The sequence below is a fragment of the Xiphophorus couchianus genome, chromosome 9 (genome assembly GCF_001444195.1).
Source record: "Xiphophorus couchianus chromosome 9, X_couchianus-1.0, whole genome shotgun sequence".
In the NCBI taxonomy this organism is placed as follows: Eukaryota; Metazoa; Chordata; class Actinopteri; order Cyprinodontiformes; family Poeciliidae; genus Xiphophorus; species Xiphophorus couchianus.
Window position 1 is genome coordinate 2285360 of NC_040236.1, and position 22134 is coordinate 2307493.

Genomic DNA, 22134 nt, shown 5'->3' on the forward strand with positions numbered 1-22134 from the left:
CAGTCAGATTGGGACTTTGACTGGTTTTTATCATTTGGTTGAAAGAGTTTGAAGTTCACTGCTTGTAGATTCTATAAACCACTGAGGAAAATGAAGCTGGCTACTCTGACTGTGTAAAAATACTGCTCTAAGCCATGAAATGGGCAAAGAAAGGGTGAAAGACCAGAGACCATGTGATAAAACAAAACATGAACAGAAACATTAACAGAACACATTCATACAAAGTGACCAGAAACAGAACTGGCCTAGAGGAGAGAATCAGTCTGGAACAGGACTGAAAGTGTTCTCTGGCAAACGAGCAGATTCCACTTTTTTATGCATAGAGCAGTCCTACCAGGATGTCACATGCTGTATGTTGGGACTGGAAGGGGGAGGGCTGTGGATGGAGGCTATAGATTACACCTTGAAATCCTTAAGACTGAAAAAAAGTGTTATCAAATATGAGCCTATTGAAAAACATGGGTAGCTGTTTCAGATGAACAACATAGAGAAATGTTTACTCACATTTTTCTAGCACATTTCTCCTTCTGGCACTAGACAAGCACATTTGTTAAGGTTGTATTTACCCAGAATGCCCTGCACTGTAGTCCACTTCCTGCTTTTGGGGTGGTCTCTGGTCTGCTTAGCGTTTACATAAGCATTCCAACTGAACTCAAGTTTATTTCAACTGAACTGAGTCCTAGGTTTGTAGGCGAAACAGAGTTCAGTTCTTTGGTCTGCATCAAAGTTTGAATACATTCACACCTCCCAAACAAACTGGACCTTCTGGACAGACAGACTGGTGTTGGACGAAAGCGGTGGTGGACTAAAGTGGACCAAACAGGACTGGTCTGAATGCACCCTCAGTCAGAGTCCATAGTTTCAGACAGAACATTTGTCTGAACAGAACCTACAATACTCAGTTAGGTGAAACACTGTGTGGACTACAATACTCACCACAACAATATGAGAGTGATGAGGTCACACAAAGGACGATGCAGGTATTACTGCAGCAGCTGCTTCTATAGGTTCATTCATCTCATATATAATGGTGGTTTACAGACATAATGGGGTCTTTACTGGAGAATGTGCGGTCTCTGACTTATACCTATACTGGTTTTGGAGACGGGAAAAATGGCAATGCAGAATTGAGGTCACACTGCATAATGATACCTATAAGATTATGATAAATTTCTCACCATCACATTCTTGTCCCTGGATGATCACCAGGGAGACATGGACCAGAGATCAACACAATGTGATGAGTTGTGAGGATGCCAGGCTGCTTGCTGCAAGTGGTGACAAGTACTCTGCATTGACCAATTATGGTTGAATGTGGGAATGTAGAGGCAGGACCTTATGCATGTCCATATTCCAACTGTTATATATATTATTAATCGGGGGGCGGAGCATCCTGGACAGACTGGGAGGTGCAGTGGGTCAAATTTAAGCCTCTTCATAGTCAGATTATTACAGATATTTACTTTGAATTGACTGGTATTCAACCTGGGTAAATTATATGGACTTAAAGAAGATTTAAGTCATTTCAATTTGTGTGTTATTCTTTAAATTGGCCTGAAGCACTTAGTGAGAATATTTTGTACTTTCGGTCTTATTCCAAACAATATTAAACCAGATGGAGAGTTTGCATTGTTCAGAGTAAAATTGTTTACTTTATTCTTTAAAAAAAGGTCTTATTTCACAGGTGCTTTAAAAATGTTTCATACACCAACAACTAAAAAAAAAAAGTTCTTTAAACAATAACTTAAGCAATCTAAACATATACACAACATATTACATTAACCTTTTTTTAAATCAGCCGTTATCTAATCAGGAAAAATCTTGAGCAAGGCTTGAAAAGAAATGGAAAAGAAATGCATGTGGTCAGAATAGGTTATTTTTTTGCAGAAAAACTTTCAAATGAATCATTTCACAAACAAACAGCAAATACAGACTACAGCAAACAGCTTAGCCATCAAAAACAACAAAGTAGAAAAGCCAGAGTCCAATCTCCTCTTGGAAACAGTGTGGCCACAATCAGCCGATCTGAGGTCGCCATTAGAGATGGGGAGGAAGAAACATTTGACTTCTTAAAATGGATGAAAGGTGGCAGATGATAGATGAGAAGGGCTGCAACTACTGACTTTGGTTTAGAGTTGATAAAATAAAATGTAAACATTTTACAGCCCCTAAATTAGATATAACACATTTTATTGTGTAGACCATTTTGGGCTGTCCTAACCCATTTCAGTCTGGAATGGCTCATTTTGTCAGCCTATTAACAACAATGGTTAGAAGACATGCAGGTTCCTGTGGAGCACAAAGCTGCAAAGCTCAACAGTAGCAAAATCTACAACCTCTAAAAAGCCTTTGAGTGGACATCAACTCATCCATCTACTGTACTAAGGCAAAGTATTTACTTACATATACTATATTCCCAAAACTATTTGCTCACCCATCCAAATGCTCACAATCAGGTGTTCCAATCTCTTCCATGGCCACAGGTGTATAAACTGAAGCACCTCAGCATGCAGACTGTTTATACAAACATGTGAAAGAATGGCTCGCTCTCAGGAGCTCAGTGAATTCCAGTGTGGGACTGACAGGATGCCACCTGTGCAACAAATCCAGTGGTGACATTTCCTCGCTCCTAAATGTTCCACAGTCAACTGTGAGACTCATATTCTAAGAAAATGGAAGTGTTTGGGAACGACAGCAACTCAGCCACGAAGTGGTGGGGAACATAAACTGATGGAGCAATACAAAACGTCGAATGAAGTGGTGCAAAGAACGTCGCCTCTGGACTCTAGAGCAGTGGAGGCGTGTCCATCAGATTGCCAGAGGGAGAACAAGTCTGGGTTTGTAGGTTGCCAAGACAACGGTACTTGTCTGACTGCATTGTGCCAAGTGTAAAGTTTGGTGGAGGGAAGATTATGGTGTGGGATTATTTTTCAGCAACTGGGCTTGGCTCCTTAGTTCCAGTGAAAGGAACTCTGAGTGCTTCAACATACCAAGACATTTTGGACATTTCCATGATCCCAACTTTGTGGGAACAGTTTGGAGCTGACCCCTTTATCTTCCAACATGACTGTGAACCAGAGCACAAAGTAAGGTCCATGAAGACATGGATGGAGAGTCTGGTGTGGATGAACCTGACTGGACTGCACAGAGTCCTGACCTCTGTCAGGTCGAGGTCTATTGGGTTGATCTCAACCTGATAGAACACCTTTGGGATGAATTAGACTGAAGACTGAGAGTCAGACCTTTTCGTCCAACATCAGTATCTGACCTTACAAATGCGCTTCTGGAAGAATGGTCAAAAATCCCCCTAAACATACCCCTAAAGCTTGAGAACAGCCTTGACAGAAGAGTTGAAACTGTTCTAGCTACAAAGTTGGACCAACGTCATATTGAACCCTATGGATTAGGAACGGGATGTGACTTAAGCTCATATGCGAGTCAAGGCAGGTGAGCAAATAGGTTTGGCGATATAGTGCATTTCTGCCTTTTTTGTATCTTCTATGTTTGAGATAAATTCCAGTTTTTAAGTAATGATTTCATTCATCAAAAGAAAAAAAGCTATCCAAAGCAACCTTGACCTATGGAAAAAAATAATTGCTCCAACTGCAAACAGTTTTCTGCAACTCCAATTTGAGAAAAACTTGCTTATTCACAGATTTTGTCATAGAGCATTTCTAACATATTGTAAAGAAAATACGACTCCAGAAGCTGAAATATCTAGGCTAAATTTAAGTCCGGATTTGACCATGACACTACAAAACATGCACTTTATTTATTTGAGCCAGTAAAAGGTGAACTTGATGCTGTGCTTTGCTTCATCCTTCTGCTGTGTAACCAAAGTGTACTTTAGGTGAAGGTCAAGAACTGATCAGTAGACATTCTCTTTCACATTTTTGGATGACTTTCCCAAAGCAGCTCTCCATCACTCACTCTCTGATGGAGGCCATATTTGCCACATCTCAATCATCAACACTGGCATCACCTGAGGCCTGCAGAGCTTTAGATGTTTTGTTCTGTGTTACCTCATGAAAAGGCCGTTGTTGTACTCTAGAAGTTTTAGTGACTGGCCAAATCATCCCAAAGCTTTGGAAATGGGTAGTTCTTCTTTCCAGCCCAATATAATATCAATGAGTCTGTTTCCGACAGAGACACCATGTGTTCCTTTTTACATTTTTTAGTCCAACTCGTGTTGCTTGACAGGTTCTGTTGAGGTGATTTCTGCATTGTGCAGGTCTGGCAGTAATCAGGTCTGAAATATCTCAGTGCAACAAAACAAGCAATCTGTACAGGGGCAAATACTTTTTACTGCACTGTAGTTTGCAAATCTAAATTGTTTTTAAAACCCTATAAAAAACAGAAAAGAGTTTTGCACTGTTTTTTAAAAATGTTTGTTTGCTCTTATTTATGCTATCTAACACTAAGGGTATGTTGTTGCTATGAGAGATTTTTTTGATAAAAAATGTTTTTAACATTCAGAGTGATGCATTCACCAAAAGAGAAACATCCCTCAAACACTCATGTAGCTGAATATTGTGGCACGGTAAACTGCAGCTTTAACTAATCTGTGATGGATGTTTAAACTCGCTCAGATGTGTTTCATTGCAGCCCAAGTGAGTGAGTCAGAAAATGACTGAGAGGCTGAGAACACAAAAGGGACTGTTCACTTCACAACAAACAACAGCACAATAACCATCTTCCTTACTAAGACAAAACAACCAACTGATTCAAGGTTGACTGGAGGACTGAGAGGAAGTAGGTGGTAAATGTGGGTAGGACAGGTTCAGTACTTGTATTAGTTGTTTTCAAAATGTGCCAGATACTGTGCAGATCCTGAGGGGGCTATGGCGAGATGCCAACGCTTCCACCACTTGTTCCATGTCCAGATTTGAAAATTTTATTGAAGAATTTGGTGTTTATTTGCCGTTTTAAAAAAAGCAAGAGTAAAACCAGCCCAGGAGTAAACTGTGAGGAACTAACAACAGAGGGATTGGGATGGTGACAGTCAGGCAAAAAGTAACTGGAAACACAGATGTCTGCACTCAGGACCTGGACAGAACTGACACAACCAAACCAGCCAGGGTGAAGGAGAGAGAAAGACCAACCAACACACAAGAAAATGGCAGAAGGCATAATTACCACGCTCATGAGTGATGACTGAGGTAGGGAGGAAAGTGCAGTAAACAAAAATGAGAAAAGGAAAACAGAGGGAAAAAAGAGAGAGAAAGAAAGTAAGACACAAATAAAGAAACAAAGCTTACATATAGGGAAAAGAACTTTGAAAAGTTGCGTGTTTTTGTTTGGTCAATTAAAATGTGCAAAGCATGAGAGTTCAAATAAAAAAACATGGTTCCTGTTTTATTTAGGATCTCTTGGAAAGCATCCTTGATTACACCCTTGGTTAATGGTAGATTATTAATTTGAAATCTTTTGAGAGTTGAATTTATAACTATCAACAGTGGATATCTGTCTGCTCTTACTGTGTAATTTGGCAGCAATGTTAAAGCAAAGTTAGTTCCAGTAAACTGTGGGTTCTTTGTCTAAAAAGATAAAACTGCAAGGACATTTCAAAAATTCTTTAAACAGTGCAAAATCCACCTTTAAAAAGTTAGAAACATCAAGGATTGTCTTATGGCATCTAACAGTATAAATTAGTAAATTAAGAACAAATACAGAATATTGCATAAAGGCAGCAAGATAGATAATAAAACTTTGTGATCTTCCCCTACAGACCAAAAATTCAGAAAAATCAATTTTTATTTTATTCTAAAACTGAATAAATATTTCACTATTAATTCTCCTACTGCTAATAATTTTATTAAACTTGTTTTAAAAAACACACCCAACAACAATGTTTACAACACACACATATATATCAATACATGTGACAGGACTTGATTACAAAATGTTTAGAAGAAGTGCTTTTAAAAAGGCCAACATGGTGTCGGCATCATTCCTGCTCATCATTTGAAGGACTGACCGACATGTTTCTTCTGACTGGTAGTAATATAATAAACCTCATAGGAGCTAAAAATGAGGGTGAGAGCAACAATGCCTTCCAACCAAAAGACTTTGATCTCATCACACAAGATGGATGGTTGAGATGTTAAAAAGTTGCTAGCAAATATAAAAAAGAAAACCTCTTGGTTAAATGGAAATAATCCCAAATCTAAATCTGCCAGGGGAATGAAGAATCATTGTGACAGCAGCTGCTGAGTCCTTGATTTTTTTAGTAAAGAAGGAATCCAGGCTGTTTTGGATGGAAACACATCAAACAGTGGGCAGTAAGATTTCTGTCATGTTAAAACTTTGGTCTCACATATCGTCATAGAAACAGTCTTAGAAAACCTTCAGCCAGTGCTGCATTTGCATTACAGGGTTAGTTCCATAAAAGTCTGATTGTCTACTGGCCAAAGTGGGAAATGGTCCAAAACAATCATCATCCCATTCGAAACACCTGCTGCAAAATAAAAAAATATAAAAAATATCCAGAAAATTTAATTAAAAAAAACTTGAATTGAAACTATTTTTATATTGCATTTTTCACACTGCTTTATCTTTTTGTTGGATACCTCCTCTGTCCTAATGTGGCCAAAATGTTCTGTGTTTTAGGGTCACGGAAACCTAAACCTCTGTACCTAACCATCATTCAAATAACAATTAGAGATGTTAGAAGATGTTGTGTTGGCCCCACTCTGCCCAGCTTGAACAAGACAGCTGACTTTCAAGGTGAAGATGCTTTAAGGTATTCACTGCAGGTCGGAAACTTCCTGGTCAAAACTTTGTTATACAAACCTGCTTCCTTAAAAATAGAAGTATTGCAAAAACTGTAAAGGATCTGGACTCATAAAATTAAAGTAAAAAAAAAAAAAAAAAAATTAAATAAAGATCAATTGAATTGCCACACAATAATGAGTATGCACTGAATTTAATTCACTTTAAAGTCATTTCCAATCTTTGCTTCCTGCTCAAGTTATACAACCCACAGCCTGAAAGCAGATGAAAGGGGGAACAGGAACATTAAAACAGGAATTAAAACATGAGAAAATTATTTGGGATTGGCAAAGCACTGATGCAGATAGAGTTCTACATTCTGTGGAAATGTCAGTCAGTAACACTCTATGTAAAGGCAAGTTCCATCCTGATGTAGAAAGAATCTTAAAACACAGAGAAATAAATGGAAAACTTACAGCTGAATGCATAAAACATAAATGTATGTTAGGAATTCAGATTAATTCTTACAAACAAAATTGAAAGAACTGTTCTGAATGTTTCTGCTGTAGATTCTTTACTGAAATGATTCATTTTAATTCAAAATAATCTGATGAGCACAATGACAAAATGAACATATGAACAATTAATCTTGTTCATGCTATTAGAATAGAAAACATTTGTCCTTTTTCTAGGAACTTCTATCTGAAAACACCATGTAGAAGTAAAACTATAATTGCTTCACTTTTATAATGTGACTAAAACTGGAAAATCATAAAAATAGATTCTTGTTGCTTGTTCATGTAAGGGGGAAAGATGTTGCTGTGCTTCATAAAGCAGTGTTACAAATTCTTAGTACAACATCCATGATGTTGTTCACATGCTTAAAATGATTAGAATTTTGATATTTAAATTTGATAATTTCTTGATACAATAGGCAATTCTTAAGGTTTATCCAGACAATTCTACATGATAAAGATATTAACATATTCATTCATTTGTCCAAAAGCAGCAGAAGGCTTGAAAGAAAAATGATGTGATAAATTCATCACAATTATCAAATTCAAAAATAAGGTGGTTTGACAAGGAAAATAAATTTTATGAACTGCATAGGAAAGTGATAATGAGTATGTTCATCTGCATCACGGCATCAAGGTGGTGGAAACAGGAAAACAAGCCAGGCTGTGTCATATGGGAAGAGCTAAATGGACATTTTCCTGTCTGTCCCTGGAACGGACAGGGCATTTTATATCAGAATTCAAAAATCATTCAATTTATTACCAGATGGGGAAAAGGAAAAGTCTGTAAAGATGACTTCTGTTGGTTTATAACCCCAAACAGTCATTGTTGTGTAAACACAGGAGTGCTTACCTGATCCCTCCTCTGTCACCATGCCCAGCCCCTCTGCTTTGTTCTGCCTCTCAAATGCATTCAGATCCAGAACACTAAAAGAACGGAACAGACCTGTGAGTCTTCCAGCGCTGATAAATCACAGAGCTTTTGGACAACAGAAACTTCTTTACATTCATTTTCCAGTCATGATGCAAGACAAACACCAGTAAAAACCACAGAAGTGATACTGCTTGTAAACTCTGAACAAAGAAACACCATGGTGTTTATGAAATTAGTGTCTCCATCCAGCTGGTCAGCAGAGGAAGCGTGAAGAGCTCTAGATTCTCCTGGTTGACGCTGCATCGACTTTGGAAACCCAGTGGACCAGAACCAGCAAAGCACGACTGACTGAAAACTTCAGCTGCATTCTGGTCCCCTCCCTTGATTTCCAAGTTCAATGGCCAAGAAAAGGCTTTTGGACTGCGGAGCAATTGATTTTTATTTCTCCTTCGCCCAGATAAGATGCTTCTAATGTTGTCTCTGGTTCAGGAGTGTCTTGACACGGGGACTGAAACATGTAGCTCATGTGTAAAGGACATACAGTGGAGTGGAAACGTGTCTGCACCCTTTTTGATTTCTTTTTTTTTTGCATGTTTGACTCACTTCAGTGTTTTAGAACAGTAAACCAATTTAAGTATTAGTCAGATAACACAAGAAAACACAAAGTACAATTTTTAAATGAAGGTTTTTAAAATTAAGGGAAAAAATCCAAACCTACATGACCCTGTGTAAAACAAGTGATTGACCCTCTGTTCCAACATTGTTTGTTTCTCTTTTACTGACCAAAGGCAGAGGAGGCGACCAAAAACTGCCCACTATGGGAACTATGCTAACAGTATCAGATTGTTCAGCTCTCATAACAATAGAATCAGAGGACTAATTGGATTGTAGACATGTAGCTAGAGAAATATGGGATTAATAAAGAATTTTATTCAAGTGCTTCCAGAGCTATTACTATTGTTTTAGTTAATAATTATAAAAGACAAACTCTTGTAAAGTTCAAAATGACTTGATGGACATCTGCCCAGAAAAAAAACCCTGATATGACAGAACTTACTAACTTACGTGCATGGAGACTTTAAGCCTTTTTTATATCAGAGAGTGATCTTTCTGCAAGAGAACATGCATTCTCTTCAGGTTTGGACTAGACCAGACCAGTCATGTCAGGTGATTCTGGAAAATTACTGGGGAAAGACTGATTGATCACTTCAAAACTGAAAAACTCCCAATGTGACCCAAGTCACTGACGTGCACCTAAACTAATGAACTTAATTCACTCAAACTGCCAAAATATTTGACTCTATTAAAGGTAAACCCCATTCCCAGCCAAAAAAACATGTTTTTAAAACATTTGGGTCTATTACCAGAGCAGTGTTGCCATAAAAACATGATAAATCATCAAATCTTCAATGAGAAAGAAGTTGCACACTTGCCTGCAGGACTGCATTAGACCAGCCAGACTTTGGAAGAAGCCCACATCCTTCTTTTCCTTTAGATAATCCAACATTTTCTGTCAAAGAAAAGCTCTGTTAGATCTCAGAAAATCTTATAACTAAAACAGACAGATGATGGACACAGTCACAAAAATGTGGAACAGACCCACTCTTACTGGCCCTTTTCAGATACATTATAATCAATTTATACTATTGATTTGGATATAAATTTTACACATTCCAAGTTTCTGTTTGTGTTGTACAGACATGAATAGAGGCAGATATGTCTCTCCTATAGTTGGTTCTTATAAGCATGAGCTTCCCACTGTAGTTAATTAACTCTTAATTAACTAGTTAATTAACTGTCGCAGTGGCAGTGGCCAAATTATTTCCTGAACACAGACAAAGGAGAAGACTGAAAATCGATTCAAATCGTGATGTTGGGTTTCCTTTGGCGGTGCTCTGACAATTTTAAAATTAATAACATTTTTACAATTCCCAAATTACATATGGCTAAATTAATCCAGTAATTTACATCTCAAAAGGACAAAAAGTCAAAGATGAATACTTTTTTATTGACTGTACTAAAAAAAACCCAAAAAACCCAGACAACCCTCTTCTTGAGTCCGCATCTGGATCTCACAATTATCTCGAACTAAACCATATTGTAGTTTCATGCAGCATCAGTGGGATTTATCCATTTCTGTACACACTGACCAGATTACTATTAACAAGACAAGCTCATAGCAATGTAAGTCTACTAATTGGTGCTAACCTAGCCTCTATGGAAAGCAAGCACTTTCCTGACAGTATAGAGTTTTTGTTTAGTGAGGCGATACTTGCTGAAAAAAATGTTGACAACCAGCCTCCCTAATCCTGGAGAGGGTTGGAAAAAATGACTCTTCATAATAAGTCAGACAATATTTAGTAACAGGAAGGAAACAAATGGGAAGATTTCAGTGCTGTATCTGTCATGCTATTGGAGAATCTGATTCTAGGTAAGGGACAGATGGGGATACATAACATGTTTATCTTTCTGACTTGTTTACAGTGGATCGTCACCTATTTGTTGTTCAATATTTTCAGAATCAGCTATTAATAGATTCTGTGAAGCCTAACTCCAAATTATTTGCAGATACCTGGTGCAACACTACTTAGTTGACAATCTAGGTGCACCATTCATTTTCCTTGGTGCTGATTTGCTGCATCACCAAAAGAAGAGATATGGCTGACTTTGGATGTTAGCTTCCATGGTTGTGAAGAGACTGTTTCCAGGGTATTTATGGTGTTTGAACTAATAAAATGGCAGGTATAAGTGTTTTAGATGGGGCCTTAAGATTCTTGTCAAGTATTTCAGCTATTTGAAGGCAGTTGGGGACTTCAACCCCCACAAAAACCAGGAGTCATTTTGTATATATTTTATCTCAGTCTTCTTAAACCTCCAGTTGGTCGTGGCAGATGACCGCTTGTACTGAGCCAGGTTCTGGTTCTGCTGGGGTTTACTTCTTGTTAAAGGGGAGTTTTTCCTGCCCACTGTCTCTACATGCATGCATGGTATTGCTGTAAAGTCAGCCATGCAAAGCAAGTGATTGTCTCTACATGCTGGTCCAGGAGGAGTGAGTGCTGCAAGTCAATGACTCAATTCAATCTGTTGGGTTTCCTCAGATAGAAACTTTTTAAACTTTGAATAATTAATTCAGCATACTGTATTGATTGGTAATTAGGATCAAATGGAATGTATGTATGCATAGGTCTACACATTAGTAGTTACCTGTTGTACAGTTGAGTTTCCTCCATTGAGAATGGCTATACCCAGTTTCAGAGTGGATGCAACCATAGGGCCCATAACACCTAGATCCCATACAAAACATGCCCATTAGTTTGCATACACTTATTTTCCATTAGGAATTATTCAACTATAGTAAATGAGTAGAGTAAAAGCCACGTGGTTGTCACAAAGTCAATTATGACTAAATATTTCTATATACCATATGTAAGAAATATGCAGAAAAGGATGAAAGGGGAAAAACAAGGGTTTTCTGCCCCCTTTTATATGAGTATTTCTTATTCAGGGCCCAAACATACAGACATATTTAAATCCATCCATTTCCCAAAATGCTTATCACCATGTCATGACAGTTTATGAGACAGATAATCAGTGAAAAGATTGCTCTCCTCCATCTTCTCCCTGTGTTGCCTGCCATCGCTGTCTTAAGAATCTTAGCGCTCTGTCTTAGTGCCATCAGTCAAACTTGTTGCGCAATGTATATCCTATTGGCAGTTGTAGCACAGATCAAGAGGGAAGAGGAAGGATGAGCAGCGCCACATGATATTGTGACTGATGGTGCTAAGACCCGCCTCCTGGCTCTGATTGGTTGTTTCTAAATAACACTGGGTTAAGGCAGAGAGCTCAATGTTTTTCACAGATTACCATGTCATATCATCCTGTCATGACATGGTGACAGCTTCATCATATCATGACATGTATGTATATATATATATATATATATATTTTAGAAAAGGTAACACACTGCAGTTTTAAGGTTGGGATGAGAACTACAAAAAGTTTGTTTACAGAATAATCACAATCTTTTATGATTTTTTCAGTATTCAGACAGTTCCATATCATGAGTGTTTTAATCACTGATAGTCTGGAAAGGGCAGCTTGTCTTTCTTATGGTTATTCTCACTCACCGTTATTTGGGGACCTTCTATGTGAAGCTCACCTTTGCTGGCACTGATGGTTTGAAGGACCATCTCTGCAGCTCCACGGTCGTGCAGTCGGGCCTGCTGATACAGCAGCTTTTGCTTCTCCATCTCCTTCTCCTATTTCAATCAAGCAGGACAGTTTTCTGGTGAGAGCTAGGATATTCAAATGTTCCTGAATTACCCAAGGACAGCGAAGGGCACAATTAGTGAGTGATCACCTACTTCAAAGCTTTTAACTTCTCCTTCTTCATCCTCTTCATCGTGACAACTCTGGGAGAAGGGAGTGTTATAGAGACAGGTGACAAAGGCCAAGTTAAATTACCAATATAAAATTTCTCATAAAAGAACCGAAATTAAGTGTGGATTCAGGATTACAGCTTCTGTCAGATACCTTAGCCATGATGTCAGCATACGCCATGTAAAGGTTATCTTCATCCAGCTTACTGCAACATATAACACACACACACACACACACACACACACACGCACACACACACGCACACACGCACACACACACACACGTGCAGAGAGAACAGAATGATGTCACTGAGAAAACAGACCAGTGAACAGTTTTTATTTGCCAAACAGGTCAGGGTTTCTTTTTGAGAAAACCTTGTGTGTAAGAGGTTGAAAGTTGCTTAACTGACCTTATAAACATTAAATAATTTTTTGTGTAACAATTTTTTTATTTATTTTCAAAATCAGAATGAAAACAACACAGAGTTGGTGTGGATAGAATACAAACTGATGTGTGATTAGCTTAAAAGAAAAACACTTACTGAACACTTACTTGTAAGACATTGTAGAATCTCAAACTAAAACCTTTAGTTATGGTAAACTTGATAAGAATTTTTTCTATTAGCCCTGGAAGTGTGCAGGGGTCCTGCAACACCCTAATATCAGATGTTACAAAGTGATAAATTTGAAGGTAGTCATAGAAATCCTTGGATCGGAGGCCAAATTTATTTTGAAGCTGGGCAAAGGTCATCAATATGTTATTATTACCAAATACATCTTCTATTGTTTTGATACCTTTTTTGTGCCAGTTTCCAAATACTGCTGAATTCACCCCTGGGAGGAAGTCTTTACTGTTGATAATTGGTGTATCATAGGTAAGAGAATCCTTCCTACCAATATAATTGTTCATATCTTGCCAACTTTTCACTGTATTTTGCAGAATCGGATTATCCTCCCTCTTCAAATGGGATTTCTTCATGCTTCTAAGTTCTCCTAATAAATTACAGGGACTACATGCCCACTTCTCGAAAGGTGCTTCCTGGCCTTTAAAATAATTGTGAAGCCACTCATTAATGATTTTGCCATGACAAGTATAGTTATAATGTCTAATGTTAGCGAAGGACTTTTCAGCTGCAAAGTTCTCATACAGAATCCCCTTCAATCTCTTTAGCTATCTTCTTAGAAATACAGAGTGGTAGCAACTGCATTGGGTAAAGTAATCTTGGCAGGATGTTCATCTTTGAGACTTATTCTCTCCCTCTCCATGAAACTGGCAGATTCATCCATCTTGTAAAATCTCTTTTAGTTTCTTTTTGTACTTTAGCCATTTTAGTTCTCAGCAGTCCCCAGACATTAGGCTTAATATCAATCCCTAGATATTCAAATCCTGAATCAGATCAAGAAAAAGGGGAGACAGATGGATAGGAGGTTTCATCAGTAAAGCCAATTGACATTGCTCACAATTTATCCAAGTTAATTTTTCAGCCTGACAGTGAACCAAAATTCTTTATAATAGACATTAACACTGGTAAGGATGTTTCTGGGTTTAAGATGAAGAGAAGTACATCATAAGCATATAAAACAAAGGGTCTCTTTCTCAGGTAGATCTTTACAATTATAATTCTAAAGAGCTAGAGGCGTTAATTAGCACACAGGCCTTAAGAGAAAGGTATATAATAAGTTTAACAAAGTTTATAAAGGCCTCTCCTAATCCAAATTTCTCCAAGACCTCAAATAAACAAGGTCACTCTACACAATAGAGTCTCTGTGTCTAATAATAAGCCCTTGTGTCTTCTTTACTGTAGAATACTGAATGATGTTAAGTAATTTTCTCATGTTTGTAAGATGTTCTATTTTTAACAAAGCCTTTTCTGTTCTGTAGAGTGTTTATTACCTTTAGAATTTCTTCTGTCCCAATGTGGCCCCGATAAGGATGGAAGATGAATTTTATCAAGAAAATCTGGTATGGCTTCATTAGGAGAGACAAACTCTGAGGTGTAAAGTTTTTTGAAGAAGTTTGTCAGACTAAACCACCAAAACAAACCATTTTTTAATGAATTCTAAAACCTAATATTTTTTTTCAAGCAGCACAGTTGGATTGGTTTAAAACAAAAACAAAAATATCTAATAATGTTTGATTTAGTAAAAAGGCTATATGAATTTTAAACCCACCATTTCTCGGTGAGGGCTGTTCTGCTGAAGAGCTGGATAAGTTGATGGAGCGGATCGATGTGTTTTATGCCCTCCTCTTCTTCAGATGGCTCTCGTTCACCTGCTTTCTGTAATCAGACAATTTTACACACATTGGACAAACTACTGAGTAAAGTCTAGATTTATGATTCAAAACAGTTTTTTCAAGTGTGACTTTTTTGTTGGGATAAAAATATTCCTACTTGCTTAACTTTGAATGCACAATATCTTACAGCAAGGTCCTCGATGAGTTTGTCTTCAAAATAATGCTCTTCTGCCTCGATCCAAGACTTCTCATAGCCTTGCAAGAACAAGTTCACAGCTCTGTGCCTAGTTTAAAGACAAAAAAGTACTTTTATTCTGAGAACAAGTTAATGTTTCTAAAATATGTGTCATGTGTACAATAAATTCCATCCATTTGTCCATCTATTTCTATCTAAAAAGAAGCAATAATAAGAAGCGTCCATCAGGATCTTGAGTTGTTTCGGGTTTGTTTCTTATTTCTGTGTTTCTTAGTTTATATTCTTTGATTAGATCAGCAGTGTTTCTGTTTTTCTTTGCTTCAGTCCTTTCATCAGGTTATTCTAGTATTATTATGTTTGTTATGTTTAGTGTTTCATTTGTGTTAGATTCATTTTCTAGTCTGCAGTGCAGATCAGCTTTGTTTCTGTTTTACCCTTGTTCAGTCCTTTAGTTACTTTAGTTTTATTAGGTTCTTCATGTCTAGTTCTTTGTTAGCGTTAGATTCATATCCTATCCTAGATACCCAGATTATGCACTCTCCCTCGCCCCCTGTCCCATTCTCTCTCTCTCTCTCTCTCTTCAGCCTGCCTTCTGCTCTCTCCCCTCAGACCTGCAACCTGTTTCTAATCAGCCATCTGGCTCCTGTTCAGTAATCAACCTCCCCAGTATATACAACTCATTCTGTTTCTCCTTGCTGGTTCCTCCTGTTATATCCCGTTTACTTCCCTGTTGTTACCCTGTTTGCTTTTGTTCCTGTTTTTGACCTGCTCTGGCTCCCTGCATTCCCTGTGATTTTTGTAAATACTGTTCATCATCTTCATTAAGCTTTTATCATCTACTTGCTCCCTCTGCATCTCTGCATTTGGGTCCGACTCAGCCACAACACACTGTGACAGCATCATGCCTTTATTTTAGTAAGAATAGTTAAATCTTGTTCAGTTAATGCTGAACGTATCCAGGGTGTGCAGGAAGGTTATTTTCTGCAGTGGTGGGCTTTTGTTTCTTCCAATTGTCCCCATTTGATGAGTGGGACAGTGCAGATCATACCTCGGCAGGTTATAGAGGGGTGCCATCCTGAAACAAGCAACTACAGCTCGCTTCCTTTGCTTGGACAGCAGTTTGTGCCATACAGCTTTCTTGCTGCGCTGAGGATGCTCTACCTGAAACACAAAGAGGCGGACTCAGTATCAAACAACCACCAATACTTATTGTTATACAGAAGGGTTAGAATGTGTTTAGAAGCATGTAGTCCTATTATTAAGACCTGGTCTAGGTGGAAGAGGACATGAGCAATGTCCAGGACTCTTTTCACAGTCTTTTCTGGGTCAGATGTGTCCTCATAGTGGTAGGGCAGGTCTCTGTACAAAGCCATCTGCCAGCGAATTGCTGGATCCTCCAGCTGCACAAGTTACACATAGAAAGAGCACTTCCATTGGAAAATCACTCAAATTGTAAAATACACATGCACACACTTGATACCATATAGGAAAAGACAAAATGTTAATTTCAACAGATTTTCTTTTAACAATCTAATGACAATTTGTTACAATGGCAAAAGAAAATCATTTTTACCTTCCCTTGTAAATGGAGATTGTTCCTGATGATCTCTCGAACCTCATCCTCTGTGTCTTTCTGTTGACAAACAAACATTTTTTCCATTTTTATCCAAAACTAGCCTTGTACACAGTCTCTCAGACTAACCACACAGCTATGACGGGAAACTAGCAGCATTTTGGATCCCCCAAAATATAGAAGCAAGATATAAGGAATGTGAATGGAAACTCTTCATATTGTATTTTAAGGTAGATTTTTCCTATGAAAGAGAAGTGTGTTTGTTTAAATGTATTGGGACTTTAGCAAAAGAAATGCAACAATATAAAGAGACATTTCAGTTTCTAACTGTTAACTACAAACATGGATTTTTGTCTCATTTTGGTACAATTAAGGGTGCACCGATTGCAGCTTTCTGGCTGATTGCCAATTACAGATTATCAATCTTTTAAAAAGCTTACACCAATTTTTTTGTCTGAAATGCTGCTCAATATAGCAAGAAAGTTGTTGAGTTGGCAACAGTGGGGTCACTATTGTTAATTGTAAACATGCAGACATAACTTGAATCCCCGGCCTGTCAGTCAAACCTTTCTTTTTTCTGAGCAAAAGAGGACAGTGGTTGATTCTTAGACATTTGCCAAGCTAGATAAGATCGGTGGATAAGATCGGCTTCATATGTAAAAATCGGCCGATCACCGATCCCCCAAAATTGAGAAAATTGGCACTGATAAATCGGTTCACCCCTAGGTACAATCCATGTAGTCTGTTTGAAGTGAAAATGCAGCAGTTGAAAAGAAATCCCAAATCACAGGTGCGTGGGAATCTGTGATTTGGAATCTGTGATGTGAAGTTCACATGTGATTTTCATGGGATTTTTTTGTAAGGGTGCAGAGCAGCTTTGAAAGTTACCTGACCCAATCTCCCTGAACCAGCCTCTCAGGTTCAGCTTATTGTGAACTATTCAAACTACGTGCATCTGTGTGTCTGTCTGTGCCATCCTGCTACCTGTGTGAATCGGTTCTTAGCCAGGGCGATGAGCTCCTGTTCTCCTGGAGCACAGATGTTCAGTCCCACAGGCAGCAGGCGTTTTAGCGTGGCCACGATCAAACTGGTCTGAGTTGAGTATCGATCACCCTTCCTCTTCATTTTCTTCCTCTCCTGGTCTGAAACTATACCCTGAAGCCCAATCAAATGAAAAGGGATACATATGCTTTCTTTAACATACGTCCAAATTATCTTAATAAGACAGTACTTATTAACATAGATTATTATTCATTTGATATTACACTTTTTGTCAGTAATTGTTTGCCGCTTTATTCCTTTTGAACGTGTCTGTGTGTTGTACCTTTGACATCTTGCACTTGGTGTCGGAGATAAGGAATGACATGTTGTTGATTTCATTCTGGACCACGAAATTCTGCTCTTCTCTCTTGAAGTTCTACAGATAGATGACAAAACAACTCGGAGTCACACTGATGTACTGCATTCTCTGAACCGTGTCTCACTGAACCACCACTGCCTTTGAGATGATAGAACAGTAAGAAAGCCGGAGTCCTCCAGTTGAATCACTGTTGAGTTCATGCACTCCTGACCAGGTTCATTACATACAGCCACATCCAGATATTCATATTAGTACAAATAAAATATGTGTTATTAGGAGATCACGGTGTTAATAATGCATCATTTGCATGTACTTGCATTGGCAGTTCTTACACAAATGGCATACTTTACAAGCCCCTCCTTCTGCTGCCAAACCAACCAATTAAAATGAGACAATCAGACTCTACATTTAACTGAATATTTGTATTTTTTATCAGGTGCTGGTGCATCCTCCTTCTACCATATGGCCCACATCTAAAACCTACACTGTGCTCTTGTGACCACTTGGTTACTGAAATTGCTGCAGTGTGCTAGTTATTAATATTAAAATGTCTGTCACTGTGTTTAAAAAAATACAAAGTTACTCTGGAAAAGTAAGGTTCTTACATGAGACTTGGCCCAAAATATGAAAACTTCAGCCACCATTCTGAACAGCTCTTCTGCCTCTGGGTTGGACTCTTTTAGCCATCTTCCTCTGTAGTACAGATTTATACATCAGGCATCTCAGTGACATGCTTCACTCCATTAAGTATTTAGCTTTAAAGTAGCAGTTACTTCCACTCGGTCATAGATCAGTTGGTGAAACAAACACACATTGGATGCAAGGACACACATTTCCACAGTGTTACACAACAACACTGTACCTGTTGTAGTCCACAAATCGTATGAGCAGGGGGTAGAAGGCATACAGGTCTCTGACCAGTATGGTAAACTGATCCATGATGAGGAGCTCTGTCTCAGACATCTCACCTCTCCCTTCAGCCCTGCTCTGCTCCTCATCCATCAGAACCACTGCAGCTTTCTACAGAACACAGGAACAGATGGTGCAGTCTTACACAGAGACAGAGTGTTTACAGTGTGTTTCAGTATCAATATCCAACAGAAGTTTAAAAAAACCCTGCAGCATGATTCAACAGTCTACTGGAAAAGTTCATTTCTAGCAGACAGAGGTTCTCTTTGAAAGTCACATCTGTCCATCTTTTCTTTTTATTGCTTCCTTAATTAGAACTGTGAGCTTCTCATCAAATAAGATGAGGATGGATAAAGATAAAGTCATGTTCACATGTTCAGTTCTCTGTTGCTGCTCACTCACTATCATCTAACTCAATGCGGTTTTGATGTATAACAGCTGTCATCCTTGTATTAAGATTCTAATAAATGTTTTAGTAAGTCTTAGTGTTGATGGTTATTTACACTTCATACCAAAACAATTCACAGCAAGGAAAACAAAAAGGTTCAAATCAAACATCTGGAGCAAAATTTTTAATTTTTTAATATGAAGGCTCTTTAGTTTAAGTTTAGACTTTTTTATGTAAGTAAGTGTACTATGAACATTTTACAGTAACGTCTTCTATTATAGTTGGCTTTCATCTGTATATCAGTAAGACTGGAAAAAATGAGAAAAAGAAAATTTAAAACTTTAGCGATTACTGTCATGTTCCGTGATTTTCCTGTGTATTTATTTCGAGTTTCTGAGTTTCCATGTTGTCCTGTCTTCCCTTTGATTGTCCCCAGGTGTTTCTCGTCCCCGTAATTACCTCCTGTGTATTTAGTGTCACCTGTGTGTCTGTGTCTTTGTCGGGTCCTCATCTCATTGTGGCGTCTGTCTATGTGTGCACCAGTCCGTCGTTCCAGTTGCTACCTGAGTTGAGCCCTGGCTTCTGCTCATCAGTGCTGCCTGGTGTTATTTGGACTGTTTATTTTCTGGATTGATTATCATTAAATCCATCATTTGCACGTCAACCTGGGTCTCAGCATCTGCCTCACCTCCTCACCACACCACTTTTTGACAATTAGAGAGTTTAAGCTTCCTTCAATTTAAATATTTATTTTGCTAAACTTCCTTTTACTGTATGTAATGCTGGGTAATTCATTCAATTTATAATAGGTTTTCATTTTAACACTGAAGGATAATAAAAAACTAATTGTTGAAAACATTTTTGTTTTATTTTGACACATTGTGTAAGTATGGTGTGATTTAGTAATGTCTCCCAATGGATGCTGGAATGTTAAAGTGTGTCTGACACATTAAACTATTGTGTTTTCATTCTGTGTACACAAAAACGTTTAGAAGAAATATTTCCAACATCCATCCATCCATAGCTATTTTTGTAGTAACAGCGCAAAATTGTATCGTAATCAGGATAAATCAAACCATAAACAACTAAGGCTGAATACACAGAAATGGAGGAAGTTGTGAGGATTTCAGAGATTTGAGGGATTTATCTGCAGTTTTGGGGGAAGTAACTGGATGTAGTGATGGCAAAGAGGGAGCTGGTTCTACTGAAGGACTGCAACCAGATTTATTTGAGCCACAAAGTTCAGGAAGCAACGATGACTCCAAGGTTTCTGGGGAGGAAGGATCTGACAGTGAAGAATTGAAGTTGGACATCTGTCACCTCTAAATCACTGAATGTTCAAATAATCTAGTCAAAGGCGAAACTGTATTTATGGTATTCTGTGAAAAATATTTATAATTAAAGTTTTCATGTTCACAGAATGAAAGCACAGTAGTTCATTTTTTAAAATCATATAAGTGGTTTTGACACTTGAACATTTTTAGCGTTTGAAGATGAAAGAGAAGAAGCGACATACTGTCAGGTATGAATCGACAAAATATTCCATGGTAGACAGAACCATTTGGTGCCTGAAACATCTTCATTTTTTCTAACAGCCTTATTCGGAATGACTGGTGAAAGCTGGGTTCTACCTTTTTTTCAGTGGCCAGTCTGCAATTTCATCATGTCAATAAGTTTTCCTTTTTTTCCCCAACATAGTGACTCTGTTTTGTTGCCAGTGGCAACGGAACCTTTACTTTGTAAATGGGCTTTGTAGCACATCACCAGAGCACAAAACAACAAGGTGAAAAAGAGATTTACCTTTCTGAGTTTATCCATAAGTGGCAGGAAGTGTGTCTGTAATAGTTGGACTTTAGCTTTGCTGATGATTGGCTGGGAAAAGACTTGAGGACAGGTATAGAGAAAGACATTTGCAAGTAAGCATAAAATAAAAAGTACATCAATTCAAAGACATCTGCTACCTGTTACCTGTGAGGCCTTTAAATTGGTCAGAACAGAGTTAAAGGTAGCTATATGTGTCTTAACTTGACTGATTTACCTCTGCAGTAAAATATAACCATAAGGCGAAAGTTGTAGGGAATAAGAATCTACAGTCCATTTAAATATACTGTCTCTGCTTCAAGCATTGTTTGTGCTGATTTACCAGCCAGTCTTTTCATCCAGGCCCCCTCGTCGATTCCCAGGTTGTTGTAGATGATTTTCAGAATGTTTCCCAGCAGTGTATTCATGTGCTCCGAGGCAACAGATGTGCAGCAGCTGTCGTCCTCATCAGGATTGCTTTCTGGTCCATGCTCCCACCAGTGTGACATATAGCTGCACAACATGGGCAACACTACCTACATGAAAAGGACAATCACATACTGATGCTTTATCGGGCCATAGACAATGTCTGGCCCATTACAAGAAAGTCTGGCCCGTTACAAAGTCGGCCTTCTATCACCCGAAGAACACTTCCAGGATTAAAGGACTAATGTCTCAGCAAGATCTAGAGAAACTCATCCATGCACTTATGCGTCATGATGTGTATTGATGATTTTGATGATCATCAGTACACATGGTTGATGTGTATCGATGATCACTTGACATTTTGGCACTTGATAAAATGTAATGTTTGTTATTGGCTTTTCAATTGGTGACTGTATGATGTTTTATTTTATCATGTTATTTTTGTATGTTTATGATGTAAAACACTTTGAACTGCCTTGTTGCTGATACATTCATTGATTCAGATATGTTTGAACCTGCCTGTCCCTATGCTGCAATAACACCTAAATATCTCCACTGTAAAACAATAAAGGATGTTTCTATTGTATTCAGCTGTTTTTGGGGCAGACTAAGAGCACTAAGACTGTCCTCCACTGGGGCCTGATGTGTCTTGCCCACTGACATATCTGCAAAGTGACTGAGATTCAAGGAGTGGGGATTTGAACCGACCACTCAGTGGTTATGGGAAAACGCCTACTTCCTGAACTACTGCGGTCCCACACATAATG

General features: G+C 38.2%; 1 protein-coding gene across 8 annotated transcripts in view; it reads right to left on the reverse strand.

Moving 5' to 3' along the window:
* The window catches only part of ryr2a (ryanodine receptor 2a (cardiac)), a 148595-nt gene that overhangs the window by 21688 nt on the left and 104773 nt on the right, over positions 1–22134 (reverse strand). For 3 of the 8 annotated variants that reach the window (XM_028027107.1, XM_028027106.1, XM_028027115.1), the window contains 18 exons: positions 21285–21477; positions 20942–21024; positions 18707–18864; positions 18450–18537; positions 17809–17901; positions 17469–17639; positions 16485–16544; positions 16177–16311; positions 15960–16072; positions 14873–14999; positions 14652–14758; positions 12634–12685; positions 12465–12512; positions 12260–12359; positions 11305–11384; positions 9534–9610; positions 8080–8153; positions 5137–5154 (listed from right to left, as the gene is read on the reverse strand). In XM_028027107.1, the coding sequence (XP_027882908.1) occupies positions 5137–5154; positions 8080–8153; positions 9534–9610; positions 11305–11384; positions 12260–12359; positions 12465–12512; positions 12634–12685; positions 14652–14758; positions 14873–14999; positions 15960–16072; positions 16177–16311; positions 16485–16544; positions 17469–17639; positions 17809–17901; positions 18450–18537; positions 18707–18864; positions 20942–21024; positions 21285–21477 (1777 nt within the window). The remainder of the gene's footprint in view (positions 1–5136; positions 5155–8079; positions 8154–9533; positions 9611–11304; positions 11385–12259; positions 12360–12464; positions 12513–12633; positions 12686–14651; positions 14759–14872; positions 15000–15959; positions 16073–16176; positions 16312–16484; positions 16545–17468; positions 17640–17808; positions 17902–18449; positions 18538–18706; positions 18865–20941; positions 21025–21284; positions 21478–22134) is intronic. The other 5 variants (XM_028027112.1, XM_028027111.1, XM_028027114.1 and 2 more) reach the window with 3 other exon arrangements.